Source organism: Protopterus annectens, chromosome 5.part0, assembly GCF_019279795.1.
Source record: "Protopterus annectens isolate FY-2018-M chromosome 5.part0, PAN1.0, whole genome shotgun sequence".
Classification (NCBI taxonomy): Eukaryota; Metazoa; Chordata; order Ceratodontiformes; family Protopteridae; genus Protopterus; species Protopterus annectens.
Genome location: NC_056735.1, coordinates 55,709,926 through 55,725,627, shown reverse-complemented (window position 1 = coordinate 55,725,627; position 15,702 = coordinate 55,709,926). Strand labels below are relative to the sequence as shown.

Below are 15,702 nucleotides of genomic sequence, written 5' to 3'. Positions count from 1 at the left end.
ACAAATTTAAAAAACTTTTTTTGGCGTAGCCATAAGCTTAGCAGCATTTAACTTACATTCATTTAAAGTGCTATCTATCCAAAAACATAACATTTATTTATATATAATATTTACTTTATATTAAATATAATAAATTCTTTTAATACATAATGATAAAATATCATTGCATAATTATTATTATTAAAATTATAACAATTAAAATAATTATTTTTATTAATAATAACAATAAAAATAATAACTGAATAAAGCTTTTATAACTGTAAAAGTTTATAAATTTAAATATTTGTTCATTTAATATTTTTTATTAAATCAACTTATTTTCATTCAATACAATTATTGATTTAAATTTTATATTATTTCATTATTCATTATTTTTATATTAAATTCATATTTTTGAATACACATATATTCATAAATACTAATTCATTATGTCCTCATAATTTCTACATTCTTATGTGGGGCAGGAATAAAGATTACTTTTTTGATTCTGACATAATTTTAACATTTTTTTCTTTTCATAAATAATTTAATAACTAAATTTAAAATTTAATCTCTATAAAATAATATTGTATAAAACATCACTAACTGAAATTATATAGTTCATACCCTTCTATACAGTCAAAAACAAACTTTCCTTACTGTCAAAATATACTCAATGCAATATCTATTAATTATCTTTAATATTGACCTATTAAATGCTTAATATATTTCACATCTCCCGTACATTGACCTATTAACATGTATATATGATCTAGTATTACTTAGTACTTTATCCTTGTTATGATATACATTATGTCCTTGCTGGTGTTCTTGTCTCCTGCTTGTTGTCCGTTATCCTTATAACCATTCCTATTTAATATAGTGTGTCTCGCCCCCATGAAAATTCATTTCTATATCCTTATAACCCTATTATCTATTTATCATATTCGAAAATCGCTGTGTATTTCCTTGTTTTCTCTCAAATATCTTACCTTGTGTTGTATATAAAATGGTTAAATTATAAAAATTTACTTCTCTAATTGATCTGCAAATACATTGTATATAAAATGGGTATAAATATATAAAATTTACTGAATGGCTTGAATTCTCAGAAAATGTCACAAAGTAATACTAAGAAATCAATGTCTTAAATGGAAAGTTTGTAAAAGGGAAACTGTAATATCAGATTAAATTGAATCAATTGTAAATGTAAAGTTTAAACCAGAAACTGTAAGTTTAGAAACATAGTACATCTTAGTAAAAACTAAGTATGTACTGCTTTCTACAGAGGAAAACAGATAGACAAACAGAGGATATCAGAAATAAGGCATTAATTAACATATTATATACCAAAGGTGATTATTTCAGACATATATTGGAGAACCATGTGGTACATATATTTATATTGGGCATTAAAAGAAATGTTATTATATCACCAGCCAGTGGTATGTAAATATTTGGCCATGAGTGATTTTAAAAATATATAGTATTGACAAATATACAAAAGCATAACAACATTTTTAATTTTATTTTTATAAATAATTTTATTGTTATTTAAATTTTTTATTTTTATTATTTAATTTGCAGTTTTTATATATTAATGATTTAATGTTTTAATATTTTATTATTGTGTATGCAATGAGTATATAAACTGTATTTAAAGTATTTATAAGTAATATAAACAAGTATAAGAAGTGAAAGCAGTAATAATTTGACAATAAAAAGTAGCACTTTAAAAAAACTAAGAGTATAACGAATAAATGCAGCCAAGAAGTAAGTATAAAAATCAGCTGTTAGTGAAAAAGCTTTTAAAATGTTTCAAAGCAGATTAACGTTTGCTCCTTTTGGTTAAATGTTTGGGTGTGATTGTACTTTAAAAGCTTTGTTGTTATATTGCTTTCACTTTGTTTATAGACAGGCCTTACAATGAAGTAAGTCACTTACACTGAGAGCTGGGTGAGAACAGGTGTTTTAGAATCTTGTCCCCATAGTACGTCTGTTTATAGATAGGCCTTACAATGAAGTAAATCACACACACTGACAGCAGGCTGAGAGCAGATGTTTTGGAATCTGGCCCCCTATAGTATGCCTGTTTATAGACAGGCCTTACAACGGAATAAGTCACTTACACTGAGAGCTGGCTGAGGGAAGGTGTTTTATAATCTGGTCACCATACGAAGCCTGTTTATAGGTAGGCCTTACAATGAATTAAGTCACTTATAGTGAGAGCAAATCTTTTGGAATCAGGGCAGACTTAGACTGAGAGCAACTGTTTTGGACTCTGACCCTCTGCAATGTCCATATATTTTAACAAAAAAAAAAAGAAAGGAAAAGAAAAAAGCAGAAAGTGCCTTTATAAAAATGGCAAGCAGTGAGTCCAGAAATAGCCGAGAAACAAAAACTGCTAGCAATGAAACTATAAACACAGTAGTGTTCTCTACTAGAATGTAGCTAAAACATAAACTATACACGCATTTTTAACATTATTTTAAACAAATGACCATGCCAATGCCAACACGTAATATGCTGAACCCAAATTTTCAGGACATGAATTAGTGCATCTCAGATCCAAAAACAGGATTTGAAAAAGTGACTGCTAAATGCAGTGGCACACGACAGTTTGATGGCAGAGCCCCTAACATGAAAATTTCATAGAAAAATTATGCACATTTAAACATTTGTGAACCTACACAACAGTTAATTGCAATGCATGAAAATACACTAGAAAATGTATAATTACAAGATACATACTACTAAAGGTAAAATTAGTGCTACAAGAAATACAGATGCCCATTTATAAGGGCAATTAGACTTATGACGGGGGGCAGGAGGCATGGTATAGATACTGTTGCTTGTTCAGGGAATGAATTTAAGGCATGAGCCTAAAGGTCTGGTACCTCACTATATCCCTAGGCATGCAATAGTATCTGTAACAAGCATACTACCCAATGCTTTATTCCATGTGTGTGTGTGTGTGTGTGTGTGTGTGTGTGTGTGTGTGTGTGTGTGTGTGTGTGTGTGTGTGTGTGTGTGTGTGTGTGTGTGTGTGTGTGTGTGTGTGTGTGTGTGTGTGTGTGTGTGTGTGTGTGTGTGTGTGTGTGTGTGTGTGTGTGTGTGTGTGTGTGTGTGTGTGTGTGTGTGTGTGTGTGTACACACACACACACACACACACACACACACACACACACACACACACACACACACATAGATAGGCACATACCTCTCAACCTCTTAGAGCAAGAAATCTGGACATAGCTAGAAATAAAGGGGGGACAAAGGCCCAAAATAGGGACATTTATTTAAATATTGCTTTTACAAACTTAGAAATGTGATAGAATAACAGGTTTTGCATTAGCATGAATTTTCTGAAGGATATTAAGTCTGAAAATCAAATGTATGCCATTATTTTCTGACTTCAGTCCTCAGTGATTTTCCAGAAAACTACAATTTTATGAGAAACGGACCAAAAATATGAACCAAAAATCTGGACAGCTGAGTGTTATGGGTAAGTATGACCTTGTGTGCAAATCACATAGGGGCTTCTGGGGATTTCTGTGTTGGATGTTTTATCCAAGGTCATTGTCAGTATGCAGTGAGACCCCTTTCAGTTTTTTTTTCTGAAGCTAGGAAATTGATAATTCCTTTATCCTACCTTCCTCTTAGGAAAATGCAAATGTGGATTAGGGCATACTATATGAATGCATGGCTAGGTTTGTGTTTTTAGGTTTGAAATGCACTGAAGCATTTTGCAGGTATTGCCTAACTACATATTTTAAGAGGCGCTGACACTTCTCAAAAATTCACTCCAGTTCTAAACATCTAGATTTAGCCAGAAATCTTTAAAAATTATTTACATCGTAATCACAATTGAACATTTTCTACTTGCACATTGTTTAAAATAAGGAGAATATTGTAATTTTTCACATTTTCTTACAGAAAAATGCATTGTTTCTTCAGACAAATATAAATTTATTTTTGCTCAGATTAACAGGAATGAAGCAGTTTTGCATCTTTAATGATGGAGAACAAACCATCACCTGTATGAAATGAACATTAAACATGCCAGGATTCCTCATAACAAAATAAGCAAGGACAGTGTCTTCAAATGCTGACAACAAAAGCTATATGTGACAAAATACAAACACTGTTTTCCACAAAGTATCACTTATAATGCTTCAAGAACTATGTCCAGTCACTGACAGTTGCCAAAAAGTACCACCTGTGATGTTATTGTAGTAGTAAAAGATATTCAACAGGATACAGATACAGGTCCAGATGGGTGTAAAGAGTACTTCCTGAAAAAGAGTATCTGTTAGGTTAGTACCATACATAAAGGGTACTTATGAAAAGAGTATATGTTAGGTTAGTACCATGCATAAAAGGTACTTCTGAAAAGAGTATCTGTTAGGTTAGTACCATGCATGAAGGGTACTTCTGAAAAGAGTATCTGTTAGGTTAGTACCTTGCATAAAGGTCACTTCCTGAAAAAAGACTATCCGCTACGGTAGTACCATATGCTTGCCATACGTATTCCACCAATGTCTGATGGCTATCTACGTCCCTGAAATCTGGAAGGAAGCTAGAGTGGTGCCAGTTCCAAAATGTAGTCATGACAACACCCATATAGGAAATTATAGGTCAATCAGGCTAAGAAGTCCTAAAATTTTATACTCTTTCAAATCAAGCATTGATATAAACCAGTACAGGTCCTGAAATGACCATTCATTTCAGACCAACTTGTGGTACTTCTAAATTAATTTGATGGATGCACTGGACATGAGTTTGTCCTAGGACATCATATGCTTAAACTTAACCATGGCATGTTCCATATAATATTCTATTCACAAAGAAATATAGGATATAAATGAGCATATTATAGGTTGGGTTAGCAGTTAGTTAAATACAATAATGTGTAAAGTTACACATCATTTTTTTAACAATGGTTATTAATAAAGGTATGTGTGCCACAGGGATCTGTTTTGGGACATTTCTTATTTAATAATGATGTCTGCATTGTCAAGTAGTGAGGAACTTTGGGTACATTCCACCAAAAAGATCATCAGTAAAGATTGCAACTTATTGTGTCTTTTGGCTTTTCCCAGTTAGGGGTCGCCACAGTGGAACTCCGGTCCGCTAATGATTGCCAGTAGATTTTTATGTACTGGCTTGCTAGGCCCAATGCACAACCTTCAACAAAGGAATGCCCATTCATGCATGTCGCCACACAGAAGACGCTCTAACTGAGAATCGAACGGGCAACGTCTAACGGTGAGGCGACAACAATACCGCAGCACATTGCAACTATTATTTTGATTTCCTAGTTGGATGGTCTGAATGAAATTTGACTTTTTTTAATACCAATAAAAGTAGTGCTTTGCACTTCAGTAACAGAAATCATAAGTACCCATATGCAATGGATGATTACATACTACCAACTGTAGATACAGTCAGGAATTTAGATGTATTTGTGACAGTTTATTTACTTTACATTCGTAAATCAGGTAGGTGGAATAGTCTGAGGAACCTTTTCAGCTGTGACCAAGGTCAAATATTACAACAATAAGGCAATAAAATATTAATCAATTACTCACAAAAAGAAGATCTTAACTACACACTGACAGATGAATATCCATCCTTCAGATGAGATGTTAACCAGAGGCCCCATCTCCTTGAGTTGCTGGTAGCTCAAGTGGATGTACAAGATCCCACAACACCTATTGGAAAGACTAAGAGAAGTTCCATGATGGCCTGGCTAAATTTCCCCTAGTAGTATCAATAACAACTCGGGTTTCCTCTGAAAAGATGCTACTAGCCTAGTGGGACTAACCTGGTCAAGAAAGATTACATAAATAAATAAAATAAAATAAATAGTATTAGAGATATAAAACACTTCTTAAGCAATCATATATGCATTTTTTACCAGATAAGGTGAAGTAAGACTCAAATATCAAACGGTTCTATAGTAGAACAATGTTTTAAATGCAAGCTGGGCAATTTGTGTTCTTCCAAACACAACTGAAGAACAAAAAAAGCCAAGCCTAGCCAAACAGTTACAACACAATAACCATCTGCTTCTTTTCTATTACTCAGTAATTCAAAGTATTCAACTGTTGTATCATTTAAGTATCTGGAAAGTCATAAATGACATTGCAACTAGTTAAAAATTACCAATAATACAATACCACCAAGGACTGACACTCATGCTGAGCAGCGGAGGTGCACTTAATGACTCACTGCCCCCCCCTCCACCCCGGGGCAACCTAGTTACAGGTCTGAAACCAATCCATGCTTGATCAACAGTGCCTACTGTGGAGCAATAAAATGATCCTGGGATTTGTAATTAGAGGACACATTCCATCAGATTAGCATAGAAAAGTATTATAGTATTTAACAAGATAAGTCATATAACACAAATATAACAAATGTGCATATTAAACATTTGTGTGTATACATATATATATATATATATATATAGATAGACTGGAAGATCGACAACTGAAATGACCGACAGTTTAAAAGCACAAAACTTCACATGCCCGACAAACCACAATCCTGACAATCAAAAAACAAAACAAATACCTTTTCCGAAAAACACACACACAAAACAAGCACAACAAGAAACTTACAAACCTACACTAAACCTTACATACACAACTATCTATGCACTAACCTTAACCCAAATCCTAAACTCTGTCACTATCACACACTTACCTAACTTGCTCCCTAACTCTAAACCACTTACAACCCCTTAACTAAAACCATTACCTTACCCGCACCCTAACCCTAACTCACTTAACCTGCCCCTAACCCTAAAGTCTGTCACTATCGCACACTTAGCTTAACATGTGGGTGTTCTCACCGTCGGGCTTTTAAACTGTCGGTCATCTCAGCTGTCGATCTTCCGGTCTCGGTGTTCTCGTCATTAGTGTTTTGCGTGTCGGTGTTTTAAAGTAGACCCATGTAGCTATATATATATATATATATATATATATATATATATATATATATATATATATATATATATATATATTAAACAAACCTTCTACAGCTACATACTAGATTAAGTTGAGAACACAAAGTTAGTTGGATATAGTTCTATATTCAAGTAGCCAATAATTACAATGTTGACTATAATAAAATTGCCAAGACTATACATGTATATACTAGTTTACTATCATTGCATCAACACACAAGCCATCAAGGCCACTAATGGCTGAAACCATTTCAAGGAAGTGAGAATACCAAATACTGGTACACATGACACAAACACTGAACACTGAAACCCCTTACTGCTCTGGAACCAGAAAAAAAGTGTTACCATGGGTCCAGAAGGGGGGCAAGTTTGGACAGCTGGTCATTTTGGTTTTCAACATTTTGACATTCGTAATGTGGGACTCATGCAAGTGAACTCGACCGCCTTTTTGTTGAATTAATAATAGTAAACTGTATACACCAACTTAACAAATGCATGCAACTAAACCTTCACCCCCTTCCAGTTCCACTACATACTCTGCTCATATATACACAATCTACATTTAAATTTGAAGTCAGTGTTATGGCTATTCTGATGAGGTGCTACGGAATTTTAAGGGACTTATTACATACAACTGTCTTTTGACCTAAAGATGTTCTGGAGCCACTCTGTAGGTCCCAGATAAGACCCATAACAGCATTATGGTACTAGCTGTATTTACAATCAATCTCAACTAAGGAAATTTGACAGAATTTAGAAAACACTCTCAAGAAAAATAACTGTTATGTGGGAATTCAAATATAAGGACAGATTCTGTGTACTGACTCTATATTCAGTAAGCTATAGGTTTGTCACAGGTGAACTAAAACTAACTTCAGTCATGCGGGTGTTTTTTATTTCCCATCAAACTGGGATGAGGAATAACTATTGTTTCATTGGTGCACAAAGATTTCAAACTACTGCAAACAAAAATAGTTTTGAAGTTTGTGCAGTATGACTATGGAACATGTTATGTTTGATTGTTAGGTCAGTCCCATATCTAAACTTGTTTAAAACTCAGGGTGATGTATGGGTTGGAAAATGACAATATGTTCCAGAGGTCAGTCCCATACCTAAACTTGTTTAAAACTCAGGGTGATGTATGGGTTGGAAACTGACAATATGTTCCAGAGGTCAGTACCAGAAAGCTTTGAGATAACCTCAGTTAAGGCTGTGAGCTTGTGTAAATAAACCCATTGTAGCATTGTAACTAAGCCATCTTTTGTCATCCATCTAACCTCTAAAGCCACACCTTCTCCCAAGCATGCATTAAAATGGTTAACACCCCATACAATTTGGCAAATAATAGTACACAGTTTGGACAGTACAGGTATTATGAAATCATGGTGCTATTAACTGTCCTAGGCCTGTTGAAATACCACTCCCCATCCCCCCCGGTTGGCGTTAGACTATACTATCTTTTACTTGCAGAAGCATACATAGTTATGCAACCCATGTTATGCATTGCAAAAGGATTTTATTGTTAAAAATGTGCATGCTGATTGTGAAGCATTCCTCACTGAAAAGAGTTTAGTAGCAGTACTGTAGGGATGTTTAGTTTTCCGTGGCTCTGTGGCTGTTTTTATTTCCTATTTTATTCTTCTTTTCTGTGGTATTGATGTTTACTTTTCTGGCTTGGTTACTGAAGTTGGAGATCACAATCTGTTCTTTTACTCTGCAAAAAGCAGTGTAAAAAAAAACTAAAAAAAAGCCTACATTTTAAGTAAACTATACCACTGTGAGTACTAGCGGCCAAACATAAACTAAAGTCTGTACAAGCACAGTCATCTATTAATTAAAACAGGGGCTGGGATGCTAGCTCCAAGAATATGGCATTCATGACACGAATTTCAAAAAACAAAACAAAAAAAGAAAGTAACAGAACAGCAACAACAAACATGTTCTCTGCAAGTTTGTCAGGTATATGTTGAATGCATATCCATTGCACACGTCAAAAATCTAGTTGGAAGAACCCACAAAAGAATATTAAAGCTCATTTATACAATGACATTATTTTAAAAAGGTAAGAAATTTATTTTGTAAATAATGCTATTGTATAACAGCAATAATCCTCTCCTGTGTGTGGGTGTTGGAGGATTAACCCACGGCTGGCTTTCCTTAATCACTTGGGCTTTGGCCTTATCAGTTCATGACAACTGTGTGTACTGTAAATCCTGTGATTCCCACAATTACTCATATATTATTGGCAAACCACTACATCTGTGTGAGAATATTCTATCTGAATGTTTAAATTGCTTATTTCTTGTCAGTAATTTATTCATCTTCTTATGTTTTTATTGAGTTGATAAGAGTACTGCATATGTGACTTTTCATATTTGTTTTGGTCACTAATGAAAAGATTGCATAAGGTAATTAATGAAGTCTGTTGCTTAAACCTGACTTTGCTGTCATGTCATTTTCAGTAAACGATAGCCTATGTAGGTTGGATGTTGTAGCAACCATTAACTTGAGCCCCAGAAAGGGAATGTGTGTGAGGCTATAATTTTATGTAATAATAAATATGACTTGCCCAGTCACATCTGTCTTTAAGATTTTTCTTATCTGTCAGTTTATATGGGTCCTTCTTATGTACTCTGTCACCTGAATGAAAAAAATATATGAATTTCATTGCCAGCATAACAGTGGACAATAATGTGAATGCTTTATATTCTCCCTGAATCAGAACATAAACTGCTCTGCTTATGTGACAGATTTGTTGCTTTATCAGAAAATGGTATTTGGTCACATTATTGCAGCCTGTTAGATCTTAGTGGATTTGGTCTTTACTAGGGTATGAAATGGACAACTGATTGCTGAATTAAATAACACTAGGTGATGTCAGCCTAGCATGTGAGAGGGAGGTAGGGCTTAAAGGGTATACCCAAACTGGCCACAGTGTGATGGAGTGGTTTCTCTGACTCACTTCCACAGTCACAGGATTAATCATAACCTGATGGCTAATATATCTTCTTATCTGAAGGGACAATCCCCATCCAGCAAATGGACATGTGCAGGGTAAACACTCTCCCCAAGATGCAATGGCTCAGAGCAGAGAGGGAGATTTGATAAACACTGGGGATCTGAATTCAGTGGTAGCTGCAGTGGTAGCATCCAATGAAATGATTGATTTTAAATTTGTACCAACCCACCATGAGTATTTAAGAACAACAATGAATAAACTATTTATTCTGAAGAAGTTTCATGTGGTGAAACGTAAAGCGCTTCAATCAAATAAAGTTGTATTCAATTTGTATTGCTGTGAGCTGTTTGTTTCCTGCTATCCTGGTTTACTGCTGAGGGATAGACCTTCATTGGACTACTGCTGGTGCTGCCTGGTTGTTTTTTTGGTTACTAGTAAAAATAAAATGTTTCCATTCGTAAGGTGTTGAAAAACAGTTTTGTATCCACAGTGCTTTGCATCCTTTTCTGCATGAGTTTCTACAGACTAATGAGTTTTTCCATTATGAAAGTGTTTTTGTGCCTTCATCACTTAATATTATAGTTTCCAAATCAACATGGCTACAACATTATGCTTATTACAAATGCTGTCATACTGTCAAATATTAAATAACATTATATGAAAGTTTATGGCCTGTTAAATTACATTGATCTTTCTTGTGTGTCATCTGGTTCTATAACTGTTAATAATTGGTGTTATTTTCTATATATACTATACAGAGCTATACTGACATTATGCAATGCAAAACTATTTTACTGTAAATTGTCCTTCCATGTTATTATACCATCTATTTTATGGTGCATTTTCTCTAGACCACCACAGAAAATGGAGTGCTGTACAGATACACAGTCGGATTATCCAAATATAAACATGAAAAAATAAATAAAACACTTCTCTAGTAAAAGCGAATTAAACATGAAATGTTTTAATTTAAATATGAGAGAAATCTAGATGTCTTATTTATTTACAAATTGTAATATGTTGACGGTAACTGCAATTTGAAATCTCGTATATATTTAAATGATGCAGCTGCATGCTGACAAAACACAAACATGCACACACACACACACACACACACACACACACACACACACACACACACACACACACACACACACACACACACACACACACACACACACATTCAGGGAAATTGTATGTATGCAAACATTCATGTTCAAGACAAAATAACTACACCCTGGTAAAGTCAGTTCATGTTTTGTTCCATATCCTGCATGAATTGCACTGTGTTTTAATGTGCTTGGGGGTAGCTGGCAATCACTTAATTCTTTTATGTATATGAATTTTTCATCAATCACAGACTGGGTGAGTCATTATAGAAATGTATAAAAGAGTGGCACATCTGTCCTAATGAATGTGCTGGTGCAGACCTCAGCATTCATGTTAGCAGAGTTTGTCTTGCAAAAGGAGAAGGCATGCACCCTTGTACCATTCCCCTGGATCCATCACTAATTCTTACCTGGGGTTACAAGGCATGCATTCCTGTGCTATTCCCCTGGATCTATCACTGATTCTTACCTGGGGTTACAAGTCATGCATCTGTGTTACTCCCCTGAATCTATCATTGATTCTTTCCTGGGGTTACAAAGCATGCATCCTTGTGCCACTCCCCTGGATCCATCTCTGATTTTTACCTAGGGTTATAGGGCATGCATCTCTATGCCATTCCCCTAGATCCATCACTGATTCTTACCTGGGGTTACAAAGTATGCATCCCTGTGTACTCCCCTGGATCCAGCACTGATTCTTACCTGGGGTTACAAAGTATGCATCCCTGTGCTACTCCCCTGGATCCATCACTGATTCTTACCTGGGGTTACAAGTCATGCATCCCTGTGCTACTCCCCTGGATCCATCACTGATTCTTACCTGGGGTTACAAAGTATGCATCCCTGTGCTACTCCCCTGGCTCCATCACTGATTCCTACCTGGGGTTACAAAGTATGCATCCCTGTGCTACTCCCCTGGATCCATCACTGATTCTTAGCTGGGGTTACAAGTCATGCATCTCTGTGTACTCCCCTGGATCAATCACTGATTCTTACCTGGGGTTACAAGTCATGCATCTGTGTTACTCCCCTGAATCTATCATTGATTCTTTCCTGGGGTTACAAAGTATGCATCCCTGTGTACTCCCCTGGATCCATCACTGATTCTTACCTGGGGTTACAAAGTATGCATCCCTGTGTACTCCCCTGGATCCATCACTGATTCTTTCTTGGGGTTACAAAGTATGCATCCCTGTGTACTCCCCTGGATCCAGCACTGATTCTTTCTTGGGGTTACAAAGTATGCATCCCTGTGTACTCCCCTGGATCCAGCACTGATTCTGATTCTTACCTGGGGTTACTTTATTACCTCCATGTGACATAGTTGTGAATGACTGGGTAACAGGTATAGATCTCATGCTGCTTAACATGGGTTTTAGGGGTTTCGTTACATAATTCTCAAGTGTACCTCACTATGAGAATGTGCTGATCCACATTGAAAGGATTTGTCATGCATTCATTGTAAAGAATTTTTAACAGAAATCCATGTCAAATAATATTGAAGTACATTAATTAGTCTAAAGGGCTGGTAAGAATCAAGAAACACAGTTAAACCATGCTGTGAGAATTCTAGCTAAACTTGTAAGTGTAAGTAAGTGTTCCACCTATTTTGTACACGTTTCCACATTGTGAGAGGGAGGGTTCCACATTTTGGAGCTACATGGCTGTGAAGTATGTTTTGATATGATACTTATTATTCAGTTTGTGGGTGAATAAAGTGACAAAAGCGACACCCCTCCAATGAGCTACATGTGCACTATAAACTGACTTGCATGATGAAAGGAATTTACAGGGGCAGCCAGAAAGTTAATGAAGTCCCCCAATTTCCCTTATTCCATAATATTTTCCACATTTTTCTTGTGTCAGTGTGTATAGTCAGCTTGCAGTCCTAAGAAGCTATTTATTCTTCATATTGATTGATAATGGTAACAGAATGAAATAGTACTATACCATTTTTACTTCTAAGGCTCACGATCAGTTTCTAAGTCAATGATACCAGTTCACATATCCTGATTAAGTATACTGCAATCATGCCAATAATTAGTACTGCATTGTGGGAGAGAGGTAACACAGCTCACCCATCAACAGACATTTGCAGAAGCCACATTTTTGAAGGCATACTCTTGACCAGTTAGAAATATTAACTTACCTTGAGTCTGCAAATTAAGCATCATTAAGGAAAATGTAACAAAACTCCAGATTTTTTGAAGTAACATTGCAAGGTGTCACTATAGATTCTTCAAAAGTCCAGTTCAGGGAGAGAAATGTAGACTAAATAAACATGATTTTCTCCAAGCTGGAAATCACTGTTGTAGCACATCTCAGACTTTCTTCATCTCTTATAGAAACGACAGGGCTAAGGCTGACAGCAGCCACATTGTCTTTAGAAAGTACGTCACTTCATTTTACCTTGCTTCACTGCACACAGAAGTTATACGGCTCAGCAATGCTGTTGTAGACAGCAAAAAGAATCAGGAAGTGTGATTTGAACTCCTGTCATTTGTGGTTTGACACATCCTTCTGAATTCTGTAAATTTGCACTGAAATCTTCTGCTGCACGAAGCTTAACATTAAGCATGGTAAGCAAGGGTGTGTGTGTGTGTGTGTGTGTGTGTGTGTGTGTGTGTGTGTGTGTGTGTGTGTGTGTGCGTGTGTGTGTGTGTGTATGTATGTATGTATATGTGAGCTTGTTTGGTCATGCTTGCATGCATTTGTGTGTATGTTTGGGAATATAGATGGGTATGTAATGTGTTTGTGAGTGTGTGTGTGTGTGTGTGTGTGTGTGTGTGTGTGTGTGTGTGTGTGTGTGTGTGTGTGTGTGTGTCTGTCTGGATGGATGGATAGGTAATATGTGTGTGTGTGTGTGTGTGTGTGTGTGTGTGTGTGTGTGTGTGTCTGGATGGATGGATAGGTAATATGTTGGTGTGTGTGTGTGTGTGTGTGTGTGTGTGTGTGTGTGTGTGTGTGTGTGTTTGTGTGTGTGTGTCTGTTGGGGTGAGTGTGTGTGTGAGTGTGCATCTGTTAAGTTTGTGTGTGCATGTCTAAAAGTTCTTATAGTACTCATACAAAATCCAAATATAATCCTTACTCCAATCTGATATGACCTATTTTAAACTTGTAATTAGCTGTAGCTCTATTTTCTGTTCATGAATCACAAAGTAGATGTATTACCAATGCAAGTTACCTTAATTTTATATTACCAGTGCAGGCAACAAATTGCAGCGAGTTTTCATTCTGTAACTGTGTGAATATATAAACTACGAACTGCTGCAAATTTGCCGTTAGTATCCACAATGTTCACATTCATGATGTGCGAAACTGAATATATTAGTAAAACAATACATGACTCCAACTAACGGATGAAAACAGGCATAATGCGAGCCTTAAGTTAATAATGTGAATTGTAAGGTAAGATTGAGAAAACCTGCAATTATTTAACCAATGTATATTTACAGTAGAACTTCAATATGCTTAACTAAACTCACCTCAGATCCCAACGAGTTAAAAAAGAGCATAAAACCATATGCAAGAGGTACAGATTATGGAATCAACTGGCTGCAAGTCTATTCATGCAGCAGAAAGGAGATGTCGTTCTTTTAATTTGCATATAGCTATCCAGAGTGACTTCAAATGCCAAATTTGCCAGAAAGCCTTCAGATGCACAGATTTAAAAGTGAAAGCAAAGATAATCTGGGACTAAAGGACATGTCACCATCCCAGCATGCACTGTGTTGTATCTACAGCATGTTACATTGTTATATTGTAATGCATTCTTTTTATGCTGATTTTATATTATGGACATCTTTAAATGGCAGGATTAAGTGCTAAAAGTGTTGCGGCCTTTACTTTCTTGGGTTCACATTTTAGTACATTCTATCTCCATGCACGTAGTAAACCATTTTAGCCAAACCAGACAGTGTCATTTGGTACCACAGTATGTCTGCAGCTGTGAGCTCCACTGGCATAGAAAGATAAAGCATCATCAATGAGCCAGGTAACCAGAGTCAGAGTTGTGGGTGGATCAGGTGTTTGGTAGAGCTACTATGGGGGGAGAAGAGGAATAACCAGGTTAAGCCAGCTCAAGGAGGAGGAGTATGGAGCATAAGTCTGAACAGCATGCTCTCTGTGGCTGCATCTGTAGTGAAGACGATTCTCTAGTGAGCACTGACTGCTGGAATAGCAAGATGTTTTGATTATATTATGCAGAAGTATGGATACACATTGTGCATGCCCGCACTACAGGCATGTGCGGTGGTCCAATGGGCACATGTGTAGGATGGTAGGACTTAATACAATACCTAATCTCATACCACAACAGTGATTGTTCCCACTCCTGATGTGCCCCAGTCTCACCTCATGGAATGAATAGGTCATTGGTTCATAAGGTGATTGGAAGTGTTGGCCTCAAAGGTCAGCAAAGGAACTGAGAAAAAATAAGTTTGTCACAAATGTATCTCCAGCTTTAAGTTCAAGATACAAAGTGAATATCTTCTTTTAAAGATGTGGTTTTAAAATGGCAGCACAAAATCAGTGAATGGATAACAGAGATTAATGACATTCCTAACAGATGAAATAATATCCATGCTATATTTTTACAAATATCTATTAGAAGTGAAAGCTTACAGATTAGAATCCCTTTATCTTAACAGCAACTATTACGTGATTCTGGGTGATACCACCCT

General features: G+C 36.0%; 1 protein-coding gene across 1 annotated transcript in view; it reads right to left on the bottom strand.

Moving 5' to 3' along the window:
• LOC122802119 (B- and T-lymphocyte attenuator-like) overlaps positions 1 to 13,475 on the bottom strand; it is a 607,855-nt gene extending 594,380 nt beyond the window's left edge. Inside the window, exon 1 of the mRNA XM_044071802.1 lies at positions 13,170 to 13,475. Within this exon, the coding sequence (XP_043927737.1) occupies positions 13,170 to 13,236 (67 nt within the window). The 5' untranslated portion in view covers positions 13,237 to 13,475. The remainder of the gene's footprint in view (positions 1 to 13,169) is intronic.
• Positions 13,476 to 15,702: the final 2,227 nt, after the last annotated feature.